The 25,691-nt window shown below is 42.9% G+C and overlaps 1 protein-coding gene across 2 annotated transcripts in view; it reads left to right on the top strand.

Annotated features, from left to right (window-relative positions):
- The window catches only part of PLXDC2 (plexin domain containing 2), a 234,961-nt gene that overhangs the window by 119,291 nt on the left and 89,979 nt on the right, over window positions 1–25,691 (top strand). For both annotated transcript variants that reach the window (XR_014556587.1, XM_083704951.1), the window contains exons 3-4: window positions 8,551–8,697; window positions 18,980–19,049. Coding sequence is in view for 1 of the 2 variants with exons in the window: in XM_083704951.1 (XP_083561077.1) it covers window positions 8,551–8,697; window positions 18,980–19,049 (217 nt within the window). In the remaining variant the exon portion in view is untranslated. The remainder of the gene's footprint in view (window positions 1–8,550; window positions 8,698–18,979; window positions 19,050–25,691) is intronic.

The following is a 25,691-nucleotide window of genomic DNA, read 5'->3' as shown; positions in this document are numbered from 1 at the left end:
AAGGTGAAGAAAGGCTAATAATTTCTAAAGGGTAGTTCGTGGGATGCTTACAAAATATAGCACTATTCATTTGATTACTTGTGACCTTTGCAGTAAAGACCGAATATTTTGTCCTCTCCTTGGCCTAGTATGTTCTGTATGTGTGGGATCAGCAACAAAATGTTGCAGCGTGAAGGGCTTCCTCTTGAGGCTTCCAGCCGCTCTGTTCCGCCTCTGCCCTCCCTCAGTTCCCTCCTCACTTAGAAAGCATTCCACGACCACTGAGCATCTCATTCCTCATTGGGTACCTGCATATGTATTTTAATAATCTAACAAAGCGAAACCCAGAGAAGTAATGATGGATACAGTTCAACCATAGAGTACAGGCTTAACTCAACAGACTTCAATTCTTTAGAGGAATGCTAGTGGACGATAATGGTTAGATTGATAATCAGTATTAACAGTACAAAGAAGCGCTTGATAAGCTGAGGGTTCAGGCTTGCAACTATCTGAACTAAAACTGAGTTCAGAAACTACACCAGCAGAGATCCTCCAAAACAACTTCCCTGTTCGATTAAACCAATTGAATCTGTTCCCCCTTAAGCCAGAAATATCTCCTTTCTCTCTGCATGAAGGGGAAGCCCTGTCCTACTGCTTTGACTCAGAGGACTTATCCTGTTTTTCTCCAAACGGAAGCTCAAATGTCCACTAGAAAGCAATTGGCTATTTAAAAAACCCTATTTTGACAGCTTTTTTTATTACTTAAAGTGGAGGTCTCCTCCTCCCACCCCTTCCAAACACAGCACTGTCTTGTAGTAGTTCTGAATATTTGATTCTGCTCAAGACCTTTTACCCTGTACTTAGCTGCTTTACAAGATCTGCAGCATTGCATACCTATCTCTCAGAGGGCAATTTGAAATAAATCTTTACAGTATGTCAGCTTCGCTTCTTCAAGATGTCTATAAATCTAGCCATAATAGACTGTATTACGGTATAGGAATGCCATGCTGAGACATATAAAATCCACCAGTGGAAATGATAAGATTGTTTTCGAACAAAATAGAAACAGGTTTATGGAAACTTTATTATATAAAGTAGCCATTTAAGAGTTGCATGCTTCAATGGTAGTACAAATTCGCAGCAACACCTCTCCTACCATTAAATGCTACATTCTGCAAACATTAAAATGAGACCATTTATTACAGTATGATTGATTCATCTTCCCCTTGTCAAGAGATTAGCACCCATGAATGGAAAGATTGGGATTTGGGGTAATTTGAACAGAGATGCGAGAGAGCTCTGGATGAGGACCTGTGATGCATCTATAGACTTCCTCTTTTCTGCAATAACCTAACAGGTGGAAGGTGTAAAGGGAATAAGAGTGATGAGCTGAATGAGGGCTTACGATACGATACGATAATCTTTATTGTCATTGTCCCATACAGAACAACGAAATTGAAAAAATCTACATCAGACATTCAAAAACCCACAAGCCTGCTATCCCAGCTCTCCCAGCCTGGTTAGCCCCTAAAAACTCTGATACCCTATAATTGAATACAATATACTCACATAAAGACTACCTTACACTGCGTTTAAAACCAAAATGGCATTTGGATAGAAACTGTTTCTCAGGCGGCTACTCCTAGTCTTTATGACCCTGTACCTTCTTCCAGAAGGCAGAAGCTGAAAGAGATCATTTCCGGGGTGCACACTATCCTGCACTATCTCTGCAGCCTTCTTATGGCACCTGGAAGCATAGATTTCATCCAAGGTGGGAAGAGTGCACTCAATTATTCCCTCCGCATTCTTTACAACCCTGGACAGCATTGTTTTTTCCCCTGACCATGCAGTGTGTTGAATCCCAATAAGACAGAGGTTCTCATATCCAGAAATTGGGTATATGGCATGTTCTAGATGGGGTTGCAGTCCCCTTGAGACAATGGCGTTGTTCCTAAATGCAGTGTTCTATCTGGAGGCTCAAGTGGCCTCAGTGGCAAGGAGTACCTTTACCAGCTACAGATGTTCTAGGACAGGAATATTGTTACCATAGTAACTCATGTATTGGTGACATCCTGGCTAGATTATTGTACCGTATTTTTCGCCCCATAGGGCGGGGGGAAAAGTGCGTCCTATAGGGCAAAAAATACGGTAATTCTCTGTATGTGGGGCTGCCCTTAAAGATGTTCTGGAAGCATCAAGTAAAGCATCAAGATACACAAACAAAATATTTTAAGAGCCAATGTTCATTCTCTTTTCCTTCATATGGTCCCCCCCCCCCCTTACTTAAAATGTTAGGTGTTCAGAAATTATTTCTTGTGGAAGTGTCAGAAATGAAGCTTCTTCTATTACATTTATTAAGCAGTTCTCATTCCTTTGGCTCTAATGATATATTAATTGGAACTGACTCTGATTGTTCTTGAGTAGCTGTTTATCAGCTATTATACACGCAACCTAGATTGTTGAGCTAGAGGCTATAATTAAATATTTGATTTGCTGGTTGTTAAAAGAAAAGCATGGATTGAGGTCCCATTTCAAGAGTGCATTTAACTTAATGTCTGCATCCTGCACACTGCAGTTGTGAGTTCTAAAGCTTATATATGGAATAATTTCTTTTAAAAGGTAGGTAACAGCTGTACATTTCTTTTACTACAATCCACGGGCACTCAATATGATTAATTATGATTTATTTATTTTATTTATTAATTAAAATTATATACTGCCTGTCAGGGGTTCAGGAGCAGAGACACAGGAGGGGGAGCAAATGAAGAGCGAGGAGGAGGAATCCGAGTGGGATGGAGGCAGTGACAGTGGCCAGAGTCATTCCACGAGCCTCTCCAGCGAATCGGAAGATTCACAGAAGGGAGCGCCGATGGCCAGGGCAAGGGGGGCTCCAGGGGGAAAACCCCAGGAGGAAGGGGCCAGCGGGGACTCCCTGAGCAGCAGTTGGAAATCAGGACCAGCTTCCCCACCAGAGCGCAGTAGGGAGGGGGAGTCCCAGGAATCGGGACCAGTGTTCTCACCACCAGCGAGAGGAGATGAGTCAGGTTTGACCACGCCCACATCGGAGAGCGGGGAAACGGTCAGGAGGAAGGTTACAGGCTGGGCGCGTGCGCCAAGTTCAAATGTACAGGCAAGCGGCACAGCAGGGAGCCCGGATAGGGAGCCAGGTCCTAAAGCCCGCCGGAAGGAAGGGCAAGACTCAGGGGGGTCAGCATCAGAAGAGTCCAGGAAGGAGGAAACCCCAGGGGGCAGAAGGACCCAGAGGAGGAAGGAACAGCGCAGGAGGTGGAGCCGGGCTAGGATCTTAAACTGGTGTGGAAGGGATAGTGACTCAGAGGGGACTTCGCCGATCTAGAGTCAAGACGTAGGGCTGCGCGCTCTGGAGTTTGAAATGGAAACTAAACTTCAATAAAGACTTTTGTACATTACATCAACCGGGCGTTGGTCCTCTGTGAGCTGGGACCTAGAGGCAGTCCTGACACTGCCCTTCATCATAAGGTCTCAGGGCAGTTCACAGAATAAAATACAAGATAAAACACAATTAATGCAGGATTGTGGGTAACCCAATCAAAGGAAGAAGTAGGTGTCTGTTGATTTCCCCCTAGAGTTATTTGTTTGTTTTTATAATAAGGGGTGAAACTAGACTTTATACTGTTAAGTTGTGGGTGAACATATCAGACAACACAGCGCTTCTTCAAACAGCTCTTGTTTATTCACAGGCCAGAACAGAACTGAGTTGAAGGGTTCAGCCAACCTACTTATATAGAGCTCAACTACAAGTCAACAGTAACAACTTTCTGTAACTATCCAATCACTGAACGTCACTTTCAATTCCTTATTGCATATGTGGACCTGAGTGAAAACTATCTACAGTATCCCCCTGCTGGCCCAGGGTGAGAACTTCAGTACATAGCATATACAGACGGACATGAGTTGCTTTAGAGATTAGTTAGCCTTTGTTTTGCTTAGCTTCCACTGTTTGAAGAATGCTTGGCGTCATTTTTACAATGCTCAGATGGGATCTTGCATCGCTTAACGATTCTTAACCATAACTGCAGATTTTTTAAAAAACAAATATTCAGAAAGAACATGTTTTGTTATACAGCTTGTGTTCTGCTTCTGTGAAGCTGCTTGGGATGGTGTCCCAGCTGTTTTTCTTGGAGGAACAGTCAACCCTGGTGATCATTGAGTAGGCAAGCCAGAAGGTACAGCAGGAGAGACATTAGCACGGAGAGACAAATATGTTGGATGAGCAAGAATCTGAAGCAACTTGACCTCCTCACTGTGGGCAAGTTGCTCAGACTCAGGAGTCAGGATAAAGTCTGAGGATATATAGGGCCAAATGAAATCCCACTTACCCCTCCTTTTATTTATTTGTTTATAAAAATATGAACAGGCCATAGCCTGGCAACCATTGAACCAGCAAATTGAAGAACTTCGTTCTAGCCAGCTGCATTTGTGGTACCCAATGGCGGTGGATTGCAGGACAATGGCTCCTTCTTCTGGTGGACTGCCATGGCAGCACCAAAGGTAAAATTGCCATCTCTGGCATGGGCTGATCTGGACTTCCTGTTATGCTACACTTTCCAGGCACAGATCCGCTCTTTAAAGCTCAATGTCTGAGCAGTTTTTTATTTGTTCCCATGTTTTACCTGGGAAAACTCATGGTGTACTGCTGAATCGGAACAAACAGTGATCCACGAAAAACCTGATTGCCATTTGCTCCGATTCAGCAATAAAACATGGATTTTCCTGGGGAAAGTTCCAGGACAAAAAAAGCAGCTCTTACACAGAGCTTTTGAAACCTGGACCTGTGTTGCAAAACATGGCGCAAAAGGAAGTCTGAATGAGCCTAAGTCTCCTGGTGCTGCCTATTCCTGAGATCCACGATTCCTTACATGTTCCTTGTTTTTATTACTTTGCTGTTTTTTCAAGAAAGCATTTAATGTATTTAAAAAACAAGTTTCCTCTTAACATTTTAACTAGTTTAGGGATCAAAGCAAGCCTTTGCTAAGTGCCTTTTTCATGTTGCTGTCTGCGTTCTGTCTATGTAACTTCTGAACTGTGTTGGATACATATCTCAAATGTATATGCAGTAAACTTTGTGGAATTAACCAAACCCATGTGTCCCCTAGGCACATTTCTGACTGTTCCCAAGTAATAACATTGCACATCTTCTGATTGCTCTTCTATAAGCTTCTTAAGTGGAACTATCTGGGAATGTAGTGTGATAATGGCCCCAAGGCTCTTCATCTTAGTAGCAGAAGCACAAGTTGTCTATCAGAGCGATAATGCTAACATCCCTGGCATGGATTCAGGCTAGTTGCACTTGCCTGGCACATAGCAGTGTTACAGAATCTGTAGTCACCTGGATGTGCAGATGTCAAAAAGGAAACAAGTACAAACATAACAAAACTTTCCCCATATTTTCTGCCCAAGTTTCCCTTTGGACTTTACAGCAGCGATGTGGCAAGTTTATTTTTTAAAAGGGATTGTATCTCCTGCTGGGGATGCGGGTGGCGCTGTGGGTTAAACCACAGAGCCTAGGACTTGCCAATCAGAAGGTCGGTGGTTCGAATCCCCGCGACGGGGTGAGCTCCCGTTGCGCGGTCCCTGCTCCTGCCAACCTAGCAATTCAAAAGTAAGTCAAAGTGCAAGTAGATAAATAGGTACCACTCCGGCGGGAAGGTAAACGGCGTTTCCGTGCACTGCTGTGGTTCGCCAGAAGTGGCTTAGTCATGCTGGCCACATGACCCGGAAGCTGTACGCCGGCTCCCTCGGCCAATAAAGCGAGATGAGTGTCGCAACCCCAGAGTCGGCCACGACTGGACCTAATGTTCAGGGGTCCCTTTACCTTTACCTTTATCTTCTGCTGGTCATGTTCAAGGTGGGTAAGATATATTTTAAAAAAACACACACACCCTAAAATCATTTAAAAACATATGACTTGGTCCAAATTAAATCCACCACCCAAGAGCATATTTGCAAAAGCCCCGTAGACTTGACCTTTGAATTGGATTTGGAAGTGGATCAACAACCAATACAAGGAGTTTTTTTTATCAAAGTTTTAAGTTCTGTCTTTCTGGTTTCACTCAGTGTTATGGCAGCTGCATTTTTCACAAGCTGAATTTTCTGAACAATCTTAAAGGCATCTCATGCATTACATGAGTGGTCCAATCTGGATGAAGGTAAGGCATGTATGACTGTGGCCAAATCTGATCTATCCAAAAAGAGGTGCACTCTTGGCCATGACTGTCTCCTGAGCAGCCAAGAGAACTTGTGCAGATCTGCTCAACTAATGATCTGCTATCCATGTGTAGAGACCCACTTGTGTGGGATTGCAAATGTAAAGGCAAGGAAAAGACCTCAACTCGATGATCCACAAGTTGTGCATTCATCTGATGTCTAAGGACGATGTAAGATCAGAAGCTGCTCAGAGTGGGCACACGGTGTACAACATGTCAGTTGTGCATTAGAGGCCCATGTAGCCCAAGCAAATGACTTTTCAGTGTAAATTTTTTAAAAAACCATACCTGAAGGGTAAAGCAATATTGATTTCCAAACAGTGGGCACCAATGTTTCATAATGGTCACTAATAAATTACAAGTGTTTTTCCCCAGATAAGCAAAATTTATTATCTGCGTCTCTTGAGATGTGTGTGCTAGAGTTAAGTCCTTGAAAAGCTTCAAAAATCTCATTATCAAGCTATCAAGTTTGCGAATATGAAATACTACATAGGGGAGTTTAGTGCTGTGGATTCGCATAGCTGTGCATGATCTTGCATGAGTCTCCATTGTCATTTCCATTGGCCTCAGATAAAAATGGATTATACCTTCTACCTTTGGTATGAGATGAGTGATGGGATAGGATGCGAAAATCAGAGGCATATCAGTTAGATGGTGCCTGTCAAAAGAGCTAGTAAACAATCTTTTTTGCTTGTGATAGTATCAGTCGGAGGAATCACACCAGTTCTGAGAATGTTGGCGATTTGTTCTGCATATAGCACTGCAGTTTTGCATCTATGAAATGATTAACTAATTTTGATGAGATTAAGCAGCTTTGTCCTTTTGGCTCCACATAAACCAGATCTCCATTTTTGCTTTCATTTGCCTCCAGTTTCAGCTTTTAGCAACAAACCACAAAGCTGCTTTTAAAAAATATTTAGAGAATGCAAAAAGAGGAAACTTACTTAAAAGCCATTAATTACTAGAAACTACTGAGCTGTACTGTGACACGGGGGGCACTGTGGGTTAAACCACAGAGTCTCTTGGGCTTGCTGATCAGAAGGTTGGTGATTCAAATCCCTGCAACGGGGTGAGCGCCCATTGCTCGGTCCCAGCTCCTGCCAACTAGCAGTTTGAAAGCACGAAGTGCAAGTAGATAAATAGGTGGGAATGTAAAGGGCATTTCCGTGCGCTGCTCTGGTTCGCCAGAAGCGGCTTAGTCATGCTGACCACATGACCCGGACGCTGTCTGTGGACAAACGCCGGCTCCCTCGGCCTATAGAGTGAGATGAGCGGCGCAACCCCAGAGTCATCTGCAACTGGACCTAATGGTCAGGGTGCCCTTTACCTTTAGCTTACTGTGCTGAATAAATATGTGAAAGTACCACATGTGTGTGGCTGTTTTCATACGCTTCAGGTTACAGACTCTGCTAACCCAGAAATAGTACCTCGGGTTAAGAACTTTGCTTCAGGATGACAACAGAAATCACGCAGCGGCAACGGGAGAGGAGACCCCATTTGCTAAAGTGGTGTCTCAGGTTAAGAACAGTTTCAGGTTAAGAATGGACCTCCAGAACGAATTAAGTTCTTAACCTGAGGTACCACTGTACACTTTTGACCCCCTCCCCTCCAGCCTCTTCCCTTTTCTTGGCATGCAGCAGTTAAACTTGAAAGTCTTCAATTGACCATAGTTCCAAATTTCATCTAAACTAAGAAACGATTGTTATCTGGAACAAACTAGGGGTCAGCTGTACCAGGGGTCTCCCTGGGGGAGAAGCAGATCTCCAACTGTCAGTCACCTGAAGAGCCAGTGGAGCTGGACATCCCTGCCCTGGACTGGAGCTCCACATGTAAGTGGTCTGGGTTCCTGGCCAACACTCAGAGCACCACCCCTCCCCAAGGCTACAGGAGGAGAGGAGATGGCATGTCATACAGGAGCTTTAGGGCCACCACAAAAAAGCTTGGTCACTAACACATGAAGCTACTTGGGGAAGCTGTTGCCAAAACGTTTATTGGCCATTGCTGCATCAGAAGGCAGAATTATTTCTGCATTTGCAGCAGTTGCTTTTACATCTTGCGATGTAAAAATTCCATTTGTAAAATGAGATTTATCACAAGCTGAGTTGATGCTCTGCTTTCCTGTTTTAGTATTCACATAATAAAATGTGCTGGTTTCCCCCCTCTTTTTTCTTCAGTCACCTTAATTTATGGGACAAGGAAATAAAACTTTACCAGTTTCTGCAGGAAATGAATAAATCTTGCATTTCTAAACAGTTTTTTTAAAAAACAACCCTCTGGAAATTGAGTCGTTTTAAATCTGCGTTTGGCTTTTTTCTTCTTCTTCCAGGAGGATATGGATCACAATTATTATACTTCAAGGACATATGGCCCATTTGATTCTACCAGCCGAGATCTGTGGGTGAACATTGACAAAATGGAGAAAGATAAAGTGAAAATTCATGGGATCCTCTCCAACACACACCGGCAAGCTGCAGTAAGGCATTTGATATGCATTGCTATTTAATCTTATGTTGTTGTTGACATCTTGGCTCCCTCTGTGATACACAGCAGGCCATTGAAAGAAACGGGAAGACTCAAACCTGCAATGGCTGGCTGTGTTCTCCCCCTCCACTGTCAGAGGCAATCTGCTTCTGAATACAGTTACTGGAAACCACAGGAGGAGAATGTTGTTGTCCTCAGGCCCTGTCTGCAGGCCTCCCATTGGCATCTGGCTGGCAGCTGTGAAAAAGGGAAACTGGGCGGGATGGGCAATTGGCCTAATCTAGCAAACTCTTCTTAGGTCCCTATATTACATTAGAGGTGACAGTATTGCTAGACCACTGCTATACCAGAAGGGATTGAGAGGCTGGGAATTACTTTTCAATATGTGAAATCATAATCGTAACCATAACAGTTGTGATATTGTGCCAGGGAAGAAGGCTAGTTTACAGGCAAAATAGATTTGGTGGCTTGCAAAGGATTTAATGATTGTTAAGCTTTTTGTGGGATTTCTAAAGTTGGAATGGCCTTCTTTTTTTAAAAGATATATCCCCACTTGGTGGTTGGTTATTGTTTTTTTGTTTTACCTCTGGCATAAACACACTATAATGTGTGTAGAATAATTGTTAGTCCAGGGTGATCACCTCTGAACCTATAGCTCAGATCTGTAAGTGGTTCTATGGTGTGTGTTTTTTGTGGGTTTCCCCACATTACTTTAAAATGCCCGGCATATGTGCCTGTAGGATTATATTTCCCTCAGAAAACCTTACCCCAGTGTCAATGAGCATTAAATCTCTCAACAGACCTGCAGCAGTATTATAAAATGCCTTGGGAGGGAAAATATATGTAATCTTGGTGTCATTCAAGTCAGTGGCTGTTTTGCCATCAAGTTCACTTGACAGGCGAATTATCTTACAAATTGACTAGCTTAACTGCCATATTTAGAACTAAAATGTAGCAGCCCTGTATTTACCCTTTAGATTTGTATGAGGAGCCGTGGTACCTGAGTTTCTGAGAACTATTAGATCCTTGTCAAAATATTGTTGTTTTTCAGCTGTTGATTCTTGTCAAATGATAACAGAGGTGGCAGGTATAATTCCATTTCCACATCAAAGATCTGTGTTGGTTAATTCTGATCACGCACTCCTTGTAGCAAGAATGCTAAACTAAGCCGCTACCTTACAAGTATAATTGGATGCTGTAAGACTTCCAAAATGGTATTCCCACAGCTGACCTGAGCACTGGAAGCTCCTGGAAGAAAAGAATCAGTACTGACCTTAAAGGGGATGTAAATTCCGTAGCGAAAATGACAACTCCATTGTCGTGTGATGGAATGGATTTTTGCTCTATTGGTCTGAAGACCAATCGGATGGAATTCTGACACCGGGGGGGGGGGGGGGAGAGTCAAAGTAAATAGCTTTAAGGGATAGTTCATGAAGTCTTAAAAATGCAGAAGAAAGTATTTGCAGTTCAGAGGACGAGCGGAAAAGAAATAAGGGAGTTAGAATTCTGCTCTCCATTGGGTTGTGTCATATCATTTCCCAGGACCAATAAACTCACCAACCAGGTGACAGGCTGAGAGAAGAGCAGTAGATGCAAGAGAATCTCTGTAGGATTCAAGAGGAGAGGGAGGTAATAAACCCTCCAGATTTAGACTGACACAACATAATTTATAGAAGCTCTCTTTTCCCAGCCAAACTGAAAAGAATAGCTAATAAATGGATGGAGCAAAGTGGAAATGCTGGAGTCTGGCAGTTTCCTGAGTTAAGAATGGACCTAATACAGCACAGTATCAGTTATATGAGATTTCTAGACATGGTTGGGTGTTTAATAAAAAGCAAGCTCTGCTACAAATAAGGATGCTTAATGGTATGGCTATTCTGCCAACACATCTTTTCTTGAGCACTCTTGGGAAGCGAATTGGGAAAGAGACAAGAGCAAGATGAAAAAGCAGTGACGTTTTCGTTAAAGGAATTGCAACCATTTTTGTAGGCCTGCCTCTCTTTTCCAAGCCAAAACCATGCAGCCCAGCATACTTGACCCAAAGTTAAATAATACTGAATTCAGATGAGTTGTGGGAACAATTAAGTTGTGAGGATTGTTCCAATGATTTGCATCTTTGAAGGCCTTTGTGAGGACTGTAAAGCTAAAGCTAGAGCAGCCTAAAAATAAGAAACCAATGTGATGAGGATGAGGGAGTACGACAAGAACTTGTGAATTAACAGGCACAATCTGAGAGTGCTGTTGTGATTCTATGGTATATAATACATATGCATAGAGAATTCGTTCTGTTGAAGTGAGAGATTATAGGGACATAAATTATGGTGTATATTATATTGGAGTTTGCTGATGCAGCCAAAAGCTTGTATGAATACAGAGGTGCTGTTCTGACTCACGATCAGAGGATTTGGGCACTCGTGATCTTCTTTACATGAGCCTGCATGTTTGCTTGTTGGCACTAAGCCATGGCTTGGCTTAGCGTTGCGTGCAAATGGTATAAATGTGTTTGTTTTCCTCATTTTAATGAGAAACGTTAGTAATTATATTAACTCTTTACCTGTAAATTAAAAGGCCATTGATTGTTGTAGCTGTCCAATTAAGTTGCTGGGAATTGGAACTGACGACCGCTTTGGTTAGTAGTGTTTTTGCTCACACGAGTAGCCCTGTAAGTCTCCATCCAAAGGGGAAAGGGGGGAGAACACTGGCCCTGCTAATATCCAATTTGCTTTCATATGGTGACTTATTTTAGATTAATTGCATATGCAGCATCTTTTGAAATGGGGCCTGGAGCATGAACATTGACAAGAGAAGGGGAACGGCAATGGGAGGGAGCTGTTGCTCTCCTGTCCTGGTTGTATGCTTCCCATAGGCATCTGAGATGAGCAAGATGCTGGGTTACATAGACCTTTGGCGTGATCTTCATGTGTCCCTTTGGAAATAGAGGCAAAGGCCAGCAGATATGGGGGGCCATGGAAACAGATGGGGCAGGGACTTGGTACCTGTCCTCTACTAAGAACATAAGGCCCTGCCGGATCAAGCCAATGACCCATTGAGCCGAGTTTCCTATTCTCACAAGCAGGACCTGAATGTAACAGTGTTATCTCCACATGTGATTTCCAGCAACTGGTTTTCAGAGGCATACTGCCTTAGACAGTGGAGGTAGAACACGGCCATTGTGGTGTTGACTTGTAGCTTCTGAAGAAGCCAGTATATACTCATGAAGAAGCTGTGTGTGTGTGTGTGTGTGTGTGTGTGTGTGTCATCAAGCTCACAGCCACATGTGTTGCTTTAAAAATTCTTGGTGAGAACTTTAAGAGACGGTTGCCTAGGCAGGAATTCAAACTCAGGAGAACGTCTGACACAATTCTGCCATTTGAGAACCTTTCAAGCAAAAGGCAACACAAGAGTCACTTCCCTCCCCTTTTCAATATTGTCATGGTATGAATTACCAAGAGATTGGTTAGTAATCTATCACATCCAGTTGTTATCCACTTGATGTGTACAATTCGATCCCCTATTTGCATCTCAGCACCTTTGCATGAATGGTCTTGTAGCTATGCATTCTTAGAGTAATAGTTTTATAATGCCAAACTCTCCAAACGGATGCTGGATCCAAGCTTCTTCACACAATTAATGTGACTCTTTCCCAGTAAGAGGCTGTGCAATCAGATATGCGCTTAATGTCACCTTGGCAATCCACTCAGCGTACAAGCATGCCACTTAGGAAATCCTTCCATTCAAACTAAAAAGAAAAAGAAGAAATTTCAGTATACTGATTATGGTTAAACCAAGATTTTAATCTTGTACCTGCAGGTGCAAGAAGAAAAATGTGGCTTCTAGTTGGACTTGACACCACTTCACTTTTTTATGCTTTCTTCCAACTTCCCAAGATAATAAATTTGGAGAAAGATGGGGGGGGGGAGGAATCATAAAACTGTTAGAGTGTTAAAAAATCTAAGGGCTGTCTTGTTCAGAGCTTGCCTGAAATGTCTTCTCTGCCCTTGTAAAGAGATGAATCTCCATCATTAGCCAGTAAATGACAATTTTTGCATCATGCAAAGATTAAGTGATAAAAATAAAAACGGCTTCTTAAGGCTTATTTTTTATAGTTTACAAGGAAAAGGGGGTCTAAATTTGTTAAACGCTCATTCATCAGATGCTTTCTAAATTGAGAAGGCTGAATTAATATAGGAAAATGTGAATGATGCTTAATCTCCTAAACCAAACTGAATATAGGATATTAATGAGTTAGAATATTGTTTTCTGAAATGATGACCAGAAAAAAATTCCCTGCAAATTCCACTTTTTAAAAATACATTTGCAATAAGCTATCTATAAATGTTCCATTCTTGCTGAATTCAGGATTTTAAAATATATTTTCCCATGGGAAACTTTGTTATTTTGTATTCTGGTTTCGTTTGTTTGTTTTGCCACCTTGGCTGCCTCAGAGGATGAGAGGTGCAATGAAGGTACTGTAGGATTATCTATTTTATTGGAACAAGTTCAGTTAGTGAGATACAGAGACCTTTATGATTCAGTACACTTGAGGCAGAATTAAAAAGCACAAGACAACAAGGCTTTATAGGCAAAACGTGATCTATGTGTGTGGTGTTTAGGAGAGCAAAGCAAGAACTCTCCCTCTTTCTGCTAATAAAGAGTCTGCTTTTTTGTTCAAGGTTGGACAGGGAAGGGGAAGAGAGGGAGTTGCCGTAAGAGGATCTAATCTCAAAGAATAGTTGCGGTTACCCAAGTATTTGGATTAGTTTGTGCCCTTGTGAAAATATGCAGGAGGCATATAAATATACAAAAGCACAGGTACTGTAGCACAATGCCTATATTAGGACCAACTGAAATGGCACAAAGGGCTGAGCAAGTTTTCAGTCTTACCAGAACCCTTATTCATGCTGGATTCTTAAACTAATCAGCAACAAAATCTGGAGTGGTCAGGGAGAGAAACCCAGTTCAAACAACACCAAACCACAGTTCAAAGTTATTAAAAGAGCCTGCTTGGGCCTTGGGCACCCCCCTTCTATTCTGCACCCCCTTCTATTCTGGCACAGCTGGCAGAAAGAGATTGAAAGCAGGGGCATAGGAAGGGGGAGCGGTGGGGGCAGATCGCCCCGGGTGCCCTCACTGAGGGTGGTGACATACGGCACGCTGCCCGCCCGCAACTCCCAAGCCTACCCTGAGCTTTTGGGTTAAGGGGGGAGCTGTGCCACTTTGCCAGCGGCATTCCCCACCTTCCTGCTTTGTTTTGACAGCTTGGGGGAGGCTTGGGAGTTGCGGGCGGGCAGCACGCCGAATGTCCGCCATGGGTGGCTCACTCTGCCCCTGGCTGCAGGGAGGTGCGCTGTTCCTGTGGCACCTGAGCGGCTATCCCGTGCCTGGGAGGGCACCCTCTGCGCCACCCCCACCCCCTCGGGAGTGCACCCACCCTTGGCAGCACGGGCATATGCTCCACCGCTGATTGGAAGCATCTGCTATAAGCTAATAATAGGTTGCCATTACATCTGAATTGGACTGAAGTGTTTTTAGTTTGAACTGTGGTTTACTGAAACACGTCAAAAGCAAAACATGGTTTCCGATCCTGGTTTGTTTGAATAAACTGTAGTTTAAACTAACTGCAGTTCCAATGTGGTGATAAACTACAGCTTGCTGAAATGAAGAAGTTGTTGCTTCCAGTCTCTTTGTGGTTGAGCCACAGAAAGGGGAGGGTGAGTATTTTTTTTCCAGTAACTATGGCTCATTATAAACTGTGGCTTATTATCATGTTATGTCCAAATGAAGGCATGATGTCGGTGGATATGACGATATAGGTTGCATCTGCAGCTTATAACAGTCTTAAGAAAGAAGGGAAATGTGTTTTGTAGACATAGATTACAATCCTATGCACATTGCTTTGAGAAAACAAAATAACAAGCATAGGATTGCACTCACAACTGGTTTAAATTGTGCCTGTGGCAAAAAAAAAAAGGCATCAGGTTGTAGCGAGGCATGCTGGGATGAAAGAACAATCCCTACTCTCCTTTTGAAAATAGTTACAGTGCTCATATATCTCTGTAGGACATACTGGAACACACAGGTTCTTGTAAGTCAGAGAGCAGAAGTAAAGAAATGTAGAGTTTAAAGAAGGCCTTGCAGAAGAAGTAAACTTTGAAGGGCAGCTGAAAGATCTAAGAGGTATCAAGAGTGTGTGTTCTGGGACTTCATAGCAGAACAGAATAAGTGGACTATAATAAGGAAGGAAAAAACAGAAAGATAAAGTGAACAGCACTGAAGTGAAAATCTTGGCTTTATTTTTGCTGGTAAGTAAAGAAAGAGATCTGAGGATGTCCATGGAGACTTTTTATAAGTGAACTTTAAAAAGAGCAGTTGAGCTTTCCCCAACATTTTGAATTTTGGCCACCCCCCACCCCCCCAAACTGAAGCTATCAAATTAAACCTGAATATGTGAAGAGCGTTTTTCAAGGAACCATGTTCCATGCTAATTTAGGCTGTGATCCTGAGTTGGCTTTTTGCAAAGTCAACTCAATTTAACTCGGCAAGGTTTACTTCTGAGTAAACATGCTTAGAATTGCAGTGCATATAAGCCCATGTAGTCTTTCTCCCCCAACTGCTATGTGAAAAGTGTGTGGAGTCATGGCCATTACTTTTTCTAGTAATAGCTCACTTTGAGTATTATTCCCTCTCATTGCTGTATTGTAGGAAAAATTAGAATCATAGAATCATAGAGTTGGAAGAGACCGCAAGGGCCATCGAGTCCAACCCCCTGCCAAGCAGGAAACACCATCAGAGCACTCCTGACATATGGTTGTCAAGCCTCTGCTTAAAGACCTCCAAAGAAGGAGATTCCACCACACTCCTTGGCAGCAAATTCCACTGTCGAACAGCTCTTACTGTCAGGAAGTTCTTCCTAATGTTTAGGTGGAATCTTCTTTCTTGTAGTTTGGATTCATTGCTCCGTGTCAGCAATCAAGCTGGGAGAGGAGCAGAACCATGGTTCTGGATTTTGCACACCAGTGGTAGTGGCTGGTGTTGTGTGGCAATGCCACACAGCTGCTGTTTGACAATGGCATTGCTACAGATTACCAGCAAGGACCTGGGTGACAGCAAGGTTAGGATTGTGTAGACACACTGGCAGAGTCAGTCTGGCACCTGCACTGCTGGGTCCACACAGTGCTGGTCTCACTGTCCTTCCTGGCTCCCTGCCCCAGACCCATCCAGGTAAACTGTAGCAATGGTAGTGTTGGGAACTTTGTCACACTGCACCAGCTGCTATTGCAAACCACTGGATGAAATAAAACTGGGAAAAGTGTGATCAGTAGGAAAAGGAAATGACTAAAGCAAAATATAAGGGAGCAACTCTGTGATGGGGAGAATAGTTTGTAGGCTGTTGGATGCCCTCTCCATGGTCAGAAAAAGTGGCCCGCATTCAGAGGTGGAGGTCAGTAGCTGGAAACCTTCCCAACACCGCCATTGCTGCCGCCATTGCTGATCCACCTTCAGCAATGAGAGCAGTAAGAGAAAAGGAGAAAATATGCCCTGGAGCTGGCATATTTATTGGGACCAGAGGGAGGGATATTGTTTGTTCATTTTACATCCCACCTATACTCCAAGGAGCTCAAGGTTTTGTATATAATTCTTTCTCTTCTCCCTGCCATATGGGGTAGATTTGGCTGAGGAACCGTGACTGGTCCAAGGTCACCTAGTGAGTTTCATGTTGGAGTGGGACTAAAATTCTGGTCTCCCAGGTCCTAGTCTGACACTCTAACTAGAACACACAACACTGGGAAGGAAGGAAGGAAAGAAGGAAGGAGGAAGGAATCCACCTTTTGTTTGGTTTCTCCACCAGAGGACCCCCCAAAAAACTCCATAGGATTGTACATTAAATATGGTCAGAATACCTACTGACCAGCAGAATTGCTTGCTAAAGGTGTAAAGTGAACTGCTGTACTGCCAGTAACATGGATTCATATATTATTTTCCTTTTTTCTGCCCACTTTGCCACCAATCTTGACATGATTTACATCACTTTTTATTTTGCTTTAATCCTACCGAGACTGCTCTGGGACCAGATAAGCCCCCAAATTGGCTTTTCCAATGGTAATATTCCATTTTACTTGTTAAATACTGATAAGTAGTGAAAAGGTATAAAATAACCAGATTGGAGAATATATTTCAATTAGTATAAATCTTGTGTCCTGCAACCCCTCCTTGGGATGTTCTGTTTATAAAATGGAATTAGTTCTTCCAGTTCTAAATAAGATATGTGTAAATAAACCCTTTCAAATTCTGGCTTCTAATGAAAAGAAGAAGAAATCTAATTTGAAGATGCTGTAAATATTCAATGATTAATTTCATACCAAATAAGTCATTAAAAATACCTGATAGATGGAGAAACTAATCCTTTCTGGAGAGATGGGGAAAACCAATTAAATCTGAGGCAATATGAAAGTTAAAATGAGACAGACATAAGCTTAGTTAGAAAAAAAACTTTTTTGAAAGATTTTTAAACATGGCCAATTGCTTGCAGTGAATGGAATGTGCAACATTATTTGGAAGAAGCAGAGGAACTGTCTTATACTGAGTCAGATCATTGGTCCATTGAGCCCTACACTGTGTTGTCTATATTTACTTGCAACAGCTGTCAAGGATTTCAGACCCAGGATCTGCCAACCCTACCTGGAGATGCCAGGGATTGAACCGGGAACAGGGTGCATTCTCTGCCACTGAGCTACAGCCCTTCTGCTCTGTCCTGTTACCCTTTTTTGTGCTATTCCAATGTAATCTGGAAATGAAGATTATTTTTATTTGAAATTTGCAAAACAACGGCATCACTTCCCAGATATTTGACAGGTGCTGCCAGTTTTTTAAATTTCATTTTTAACTTTAATGCCACCAATGTGCATGGTGAGCTAACCTAGACCGTTGCCCCCACCACAAGTCTAATGAAGTCAAATTTAGCCAACTGAAGTATAATGAAGCACTCAGGACAGCGGTTTGCAGATGTTGTTGGACTACAACTCCCATCATCCCTGAGCTCTGGCCTTGCTAGCTAGGGGGGATGGAAGTTGTAGTTCAAAAACATCTGGGGACCCACAGGTTGAGAAAGGCTGACTCAGGAGCTGCTGAACTCCTTCTTCTACCTCTCCTGCTCGCCCACCCGTGAGTCTTTAACCATCTATTGGGAGCCATGAGAAAAGTATATTTACCAGTACTACAACTGATTTGCTGCCATAGGAGGCCCAAGAGAAAGGCTTTCCATGAGAAACTATATTTCCCAGTGCTTCTGGCACCTGACTTGCTATCATAGCAGCACCAGTGGGAGAACCAACCTTCCTTCCTTCCTTCCTTCCTTCCTTCCTTCCTTCCTTCCTTCCTTCCTTCCCTTGGCAACAAGGTAAGCAGTGCAGCTGAGCATGAGTTGGAGACTCATAGGAAGGGAAAAGCTTCTGAGTTCTTCTCCCAGTTAGAATCTAGGCCAGTTTGGAAGACATTAATAGCAAATTATGAAGCCTGGCAATATAGTGGCAAAAGGCTGCTGCTTCTGTGCTACAGTTGAAGAGAATGACCTCCTTGTGCTCTTTCCCAAGAAGAATACAACATACCAGCAGAAAGAGAGAGCATGGCTGCAAAGTGGGCCTTTGTGCCTGGCATAGGACACTGGCACCAGAAGTGTGTGCAAAGCTCGGCTTCTGAAGAGCTGCCCCCTGGTGCTTTCCTTCCATAAAGCTGTGAGCTCTTCCGCAGCTGATGCTTCTTCTAGGCAGCCTCTTCACTGCTTTCCTCTGCACAATTCAGCAGCCATGCTGGTGGCAGCACACAGGCTATGTAATGACAGTGTCCATTGCAGCCAACTCCTTCCTATGTGTGTCGGTGGGATTTACTGACAAGACAAGCCCTCTTCAGGCATAGTACATGGTCCAAAATGCAGTGAAAGGGGCTATGCATTTAGCCCAACCCGTAAAGCCATTCGGCTTCTCCTGCCCCTCTGTGATGACCAGGGCTTCTGATGTGGGAGGTTTTCTATATGCGTGATTTAGAACTCTTGGCAATTAGGGTTCCCTACATGCTCCCTATATAAGTTTCCAAGCTTTATCTGGTATGCAGAATTGTTTCCACTTTTGATTCCAAATTGAGGATGGCATAAGGCTACTGTAAAAAAAAATAAAACAACAACCCTTAAGGCAAAAGCAGCAGTGAATGGGTTTAAAGTGAATGGGGTCTCTACTATTCCTTACATTATTGATTTTCTTTTCTGGTGTTGTTCCTTGCAGAGAGTGAATCTATCGTTCGATTTTCCATTTTATGGCCATTTCCTACGTGAAATTACTGTGGCAACTGGGGGTAAGTGGCTTTCTACCCGTTTCACTTTTGAATAATCTGACAAGAGTTTCAGATGTTTTAAAGCAGGTTGAGAGAGAGAGAGAGAGAGAGAGAGAGAGAGAGAGAGAGAGAGAGAGAGAATGAATTACGGTAGAGCTTGAAATATCCAAAATTGGGTAGGCCAGATCACCAGTTCATTCAAATTCACCCTGTCCTCTGTGTCAGCAAACTGGTATAAATAGTGCTTACCATGGATCAGAAAATTTTATTAACATTTTAAATAAATGTCTTCTCTCTACACCTTTCCTGACCCCTCACTATTAGATGCATGGTGGGAGAGAGGGAAAGGGAGTTGCTGACCTATAAAGGCCGTGTGGTCATATCACACACTTCATTTTTCACCATTTCATGATTTGCAACTACTGTATATAGATGATTGTTAACATGTTGAAAACTGCCTTGAGAGGTTTAACTCTAAAAGGCCTTGAGAGGTTTAACCCTAAAAGGTCTATAAATATATTAAAGTGAATAGATTTAATTATAGGAAGACTTTGACCTCTTCATTCACTTTTACATATGAACAACAATCCATCAAGCCACTTAGAAATGCATCAGTTACACTGCTAATTGGCTAAGAGTTTGCTGTGAATGGTTGATCAATTGGCAAGTCTTTCAGTTCTGAAATGGCTGCTATGTAGGGTCAAAGTAGACATGGAACTAAGCACAGAACTTGCATTTTTTTAAAAGAAACTATTAATTGTAGGTGCAGGGTGACAGTTTTCATTGGGTTCTATGTATGAGGGAGGAGATTACCCATTTGCTCCCCTGCTGCAGCTAAAGAAAAACCTCCTAGGGCTTAGAGACAGGAGGGAGGTTATCATTGATGCCAAAGGGAGCTTCTTTCCTATGGCATTTAAGGGCTGCGGAGTCCCTGCAAAAACCTGCCCTCACTTGCACTTGCTAGTAACATTCTTTTAATGACACAGCAGCATGTGATTTGCTTTGAACCATGTCTAGTTTGCCCCATAGAAGACTGTGTTTGTGTAGGCTGCTACGGCTTTTCTTCCGCTTCTGCAATGAGAATTGCTGTTCTACCATTAAAATAAAAGTTGCACAAACAACTCCTTGTTACCAAAGCAGGACACCCACCTGTACGGAAAGATACGTGGGGTGCCATTATGTATGGCCATCTTTGAAAAGGAATAGGGGAGGGGAGAGGATTTCAAATCTGAGCTTTGTCATTTAGCTCTTTTAAAATGGAGGAGTAGAGAGGGAAAAGAGGTGTTTCTGTAAAAGAAAGGGAATGGCTAACAACAGACCTAGGAGGGGATAATGCTGGGGTTGTGTGCTTTTAATTCATGGCAAGGTTAGTAATGGAGGGAAGAGGTTGATGTATGGGGGGGGGGGAAGGATGGCATAGATACTTAGGAATGAAAGAGATAAAAGTGTCTGGCACTCCTTCGCTCAACCAGACACGCAAACTCTTGAGATGATGAGATAGGTTGGCATCACCAACCAAATATAGAAAAAGAAATATCCTGTATTATTCTACTGTTTGTCCAAGAAAAAAGAAGAAACCTTTCTCAATGTTCTGAGGGCATCCTATGCAATCCCCAGCATGTGTTCACGGAGATTACTTCCTGCACTTTCTCACTTGTGCAAAGCATAGTTTGTTGTTACATCAGAATTGAGTAAATGATGGTTCGCCTCTAAACCAGCATTGGAATCTCTCTTAGAGCATAATTTCCAGTTGTGCTCTGGAAGCAAACCATAGCCCTATTAACTAACAAACACACACCCCTCAATGCAATTGCTATCGTATGCAAAGGTAAAGGTAAAGGATCCCTGGATGGTTAAGGCCAGTCATAGACAACTATGGGGTGTAGCGCTCATCTCACCTCAGGCCGAGCGAGCCAGTGTTTTTCCACAGACAGCTTTCCGTCATTTGGCCAGCATGACTAAACTACTTCTGGTGCAGCGGAACACCGTGACAGAAGCCAGAGTGCATGGAAACACCATTCACCTTCCTGCGGAAGTGGTACCTATTTATCTACTTGCACTGGTGTGCTTTCTAACTGCTAGGTTGGCAGAAGCTGGGACAGAGCAATGGGAGCTCACTCTGTCACACAGATTCAAACCGCCAACCTTCTGATCGGCAAGCCCAAGAAGCTCAGTGGTTTAGACCACAGCGTTCCCTATTTGTATGCAGAACAGGAAGAAGGGCTGCATGTTCCCATTGCTCTTCCTGCAAACCCCTCATGTTGGAGGTCAAATGTCTGCAGTAGGGAGCCTGCTCTGCTGGAAGATCAGGGTTCTTAATTGTGTGAGGAGCCTACCCACAGAGAGCAGATTCTCCACTGCAGACATTCAGTCTCAGTCATGTGGGAGGCTGTGGGGATATGGGAAAAGGTAGTAATGATGTGCTCTCTCCTCTTTTCCCCTGCTCTCCCATCAGGCAATGGTATTTATTTTGGGGGAGAGAACAAGTGACTATGGTTTATGTTTTGTGAAACACGCACATAAAGGAAAACTGTCCTTTTAGTGCAGGCATGTCCAAAGTCCGTTTTGGGGGACTAATCCCGCCCACCGGTTGAATTAATCTGGCCCGCGTGGCAGTATATGTCCTGGGATAAAATTCCAACAGCAACTTTAATCCTAAAAAAAGCTCAGCAACTTTGGTCACCCCTCACGCATGTTCACTTCATCAAATCTGGCCCTCTTTGAAAAAAAGTTTGGAAACCCCTGTTTTAGTGAATCAATAAGGGATGATGGTGATTTAGTCACTTTACTCATAAAAATGACCCAAAATGACGTGGCATGCCGGGGAGTAAAAGAGGGAACATTCAAATCTTAGGCATCACAACGGTTTTGTCAGTGGCTATGTGTGACAGTGTGAACCAAGCCATTGCTTGTTTTTTGACGACTTCCAATTTTTATCATGTCAACAAAGAGTTTGTTGCTTCTCTTTTAAGGGGCTCAAATGATGCATTCTCCTTAAATATCACAGTGCTAAATTGCAAGGAGCTCCATCATATCTATAACAGATCAAGAAAGCCAATTTTTGTTTTTTACCATCCATACAACATTTGCATTTCACTACCAAGCAGCCTTGAATGATGATTTTTGACCCTCAATTAATATGAGAGAGAGAGAAAAAGAGAGAGAGAAACTCACATGGGTTGGCTTGAGCAATTAGCATATCCTTTCCCTCAATCCATGTTTTACCAAGGTTACTTGATTCATGTCTGTGAGGTAAATCAGTTTGCACTGCCATTATTAGTATAATTAATCAAATCCTGTTCTTCTAGAGGTGGATATCTGTCATGGGGGAATTCCTGTGTATGCTAATTCTGGTACCTAGGAAACCACGAGAGGCCTTCCAGTTCTCTGATGATAGAAAGTCTTCCTGACAGAACATTTCAGATGTTTTCATTTAGGAGAGAAGAATATAGCATTGGCAATGGGCTTAGAAGTCAGGTGTAGGATTGGGTTGTCAGAGTAGCGTCAAAGATAATGAAAAGCAGCAAGAATATAGGGCAGTGTATAGCCTGTTCGGGACGTGGGTGGCGCTGTGGGATAAACCAGAGAGCCTAGGACTTGCCGATCAGAAGGTCGGCGGTTCGAATCCCTGCAACAGGGTGAGCTCCCGTTGCTCGGTCCCAGCTTCTGCTAACCTACCGGTTCGAAAGCACGTCAAAGTGCAAGTAGATAAATAGGTACCACTTCCGCAGGAAGGTGAATGGCGTTTCTGTGCGCTGCTCTGGTTTCCCAGAAGTGGCTTAGTCATGCTGGCCACATGACCCAGAAGCTGTACCCTGGCTCCCTCGGCCAATAAAGCGAGATGAGCGCTGCAACCCCAGAGTCGGTCACGACTGGACCTGCTGGTCAGGGGTCCCTTTTCCTTTACCTTTATAGCGTGTTCACGTGCCCCCCTTTCAATAACACTTTTTAAAGCTAAATTGGACCATCAAATCTAATCTTGCATTAAACAGGAGTAGCACTTTTCAAATGTAAGAGGCTAGTGAACCTAAGCAATTGTTTTGGAGAAGGTGTGTCTGAATATTGTCTTATGACAGGGACCTGTGGTTCTCTAGTAGTTGTAGGACTCCAGTACCCATCAGCCCCAGACATTATGGTAAATGGTCAGGAACGATGGGATCCTTCCCCAAACTGGTACCCTCTGGATGTTTCGGCCTAAAACTCTCATCAGCTGCATGCTGGTTGGGGCTGAAGGGTATGCAGTTCAAACCATCTGAAGGGTACCAGGTTGGGGAAGTCTGGTTTAAAATGTGTACAGGGCAATTCTTTATCTGAAGATGTGGGGTTTTCACTTATTTTTATTTTTATTCTTGTTCTTTCTATACCTGTAGATCTCAAAGTGGTTCACAACATAAAATTGCAACATAAATGACATAAACTGCACAATAAAAACAAAAACAAAGGCAACCCAGTAATCCCCCTTCCCACAACACATTTTAATGGGTGTTAGATGTCATTCAGCCAGAGGCCTGCTTAAAGAAAAGTTTTCTCCTGACACCTAAAGATATATAATGAAGGCGCCAGACAAACCACCCTGAGGAGGGCATTCCACAAACAGGGAGCCATTGCAGAAAAGGCCTGTTCTCATGTTGCCACCCTCTGGACCTCATGTGGAAGAGACACACGAAGAAGGCCCTCAGAGAATGATCTCAGGGTCTTGGTAGGTTCATATGGAGGTAAACAGTCCTTGAGCTATTGTAGTCCTGAACCTTTTTAAGGCTACCTCTAAAAATTAATTGATTCACTCTTCTTATGTTTACATATGAGAGGAAAAAACAAAAGAAATGAGCCTAATCTTTCATTTTAGCGTTTGCATGTATATATCACAACAGGGATAATCTTAGAAGACGCTTGTCCTATTTTCTCTCTCACAGGAGGAAATTCTTACAACAATGTGGATTTTGCAAGTTGCAGTTTATATTATTATTATTATTATTCAAATGCCAGATTAATTGAGGGCACCTTTTGAGTTGATCAAAATGTTTTAGTCATCTGATTAATCACTTCAGTGTTGTAGTCGTAACTCTTTGATTAGATCCCGCAAATTGTTTTGAAACACCTTGCCTAATGTATTCTCCTGCCTGCCTGATAAAGGAAAGAAGTGTTATGATATTGGCAAACCGTGGGTGGCATTTTTCTGTCATATGGGCTGAGAGTACCTCTTATGAGGGAAAAGCACAAGAAGGGATGTATCAGCAATGGTGGGCGTTTTTTTTTGGGGGGGGGTAACTGAAAGTATGCAGAAATACCAGACTTTTTTAAAAAAAGAAAAGTCATAAAAGGGGAGGGACTCAAAACGAAGAATGTGCCAGTGGGCATGGAATGCTGACTGTGAATGGAAATACAGGGAGGGGAAATCAAACCTAGTGGTTGCCATAATGAACAACAGCATTCTGTGCTGCCACATTTTGTTGCAGGAATGCCTCTTACAAATTGTGGATTTCAAGACATCATGCTTTACTGAAATTCAGAAAGGGGTTTCCATTTCAGTTACTAACTGCATGCTGACTACAGCTTTAAAAAGCATTGGAGCCTATCCCGGTCATCAATTCTGAAAAATCCAAAAGATAGTTCATGAAGTCATTCGTGTGTCTCCTGCTCAAGTTTAAAGGCTGAACTGGAAGCACCAGCCTAAATCCCTGTTTTGTGGGAAGACATATAAGCAGGCAAGCTTCTTGATAATAAACCCCACGAGGAACCAAATAAAAGATAGTCCCTTTGTTGGGAAGTGAGCAGAGAGAATCTTAAGGAGATACTGAGCGGGAGGTTTTCATTATACTGGCTATGAAAGATCCGTGGAAAACCCCTTAACCTTTTAAAGCCCTCGAGGAATGTCTTTAGTTTCGGTGGGCAATAAATACAAAAGAGGTTTTGGCACTGCCCTCCCCCAGTCCATTACCCAAATGTGATGGGTCTGTAGCATCGCGTACACTCCATATGTTTTGTGAAGTTTCCATAGTAACACAGCTGAAAATTGACAAACGAGACCCAGTCTGATCAAAACAGTGTCATGCCCGGCAGGTAAAGATTAAAGCAGATTTTTTAAGAAAACAAACATCCCTCCCAGCATAACCGTTATCAACGTTCTGCAGATACTTTGTGTAGTGCAGCAGCCCACCAAACTAACTTTATAAATAACACAAATGGAAACCTCCAGCATGCCTCTATACACTTCTTCATGCTCTGGTTTCCCCAGCTGTACAATTTAGCTGAAATTGCTGCGCCCTGCAGAAGTGCTGATGATAACCTGTGTATAGTCTGTGCTCATAGACTATGAAAACTTTGTACCAATGTAACCCAAATTCCATTGCAAAAAGGGCTGAAGTTTGCAGCTTCCCTAAACCTGGAATCCTATGCACCTGTGTCTGGTCCGCTGAACAGGCAATAAGAATTTCTTCTGCATAAGCATCTACAGTTCTCAGCCAGCATTTGCTGTAATTAAACAGTTCTGCACTGATTTGCTGGCATTTGCATAATTCTGGCCCTGCTAGTCCTGGACAAGAGCTGTGCACTACTATTATGCAGCCCCCTTGGGAAGTTTGCTAAAACACTCCAGCTTTTCAGATGCCACCAGGTGTTTCCCCACATACTTCCGAGGCTGCAATCCTATTTAAAAAAAGTAAA

Source organism: Podarcis gaigeae (assembly GCF_964106915.1).
Source record: "Podarcis gaigeae genome assembly, chromosome: 12".
In the NCBI taxonomy this organism is placed as follows: domain Eukaryota; kingdom Metazoa; phylum Chordata; class Lepidosauria; order Squamata; family Lacertidae; genus Podarcis; species Podarcis gaigeae.
This window is presented reverse-complemented; position numbering and strand designations above follow the sequence as displayed.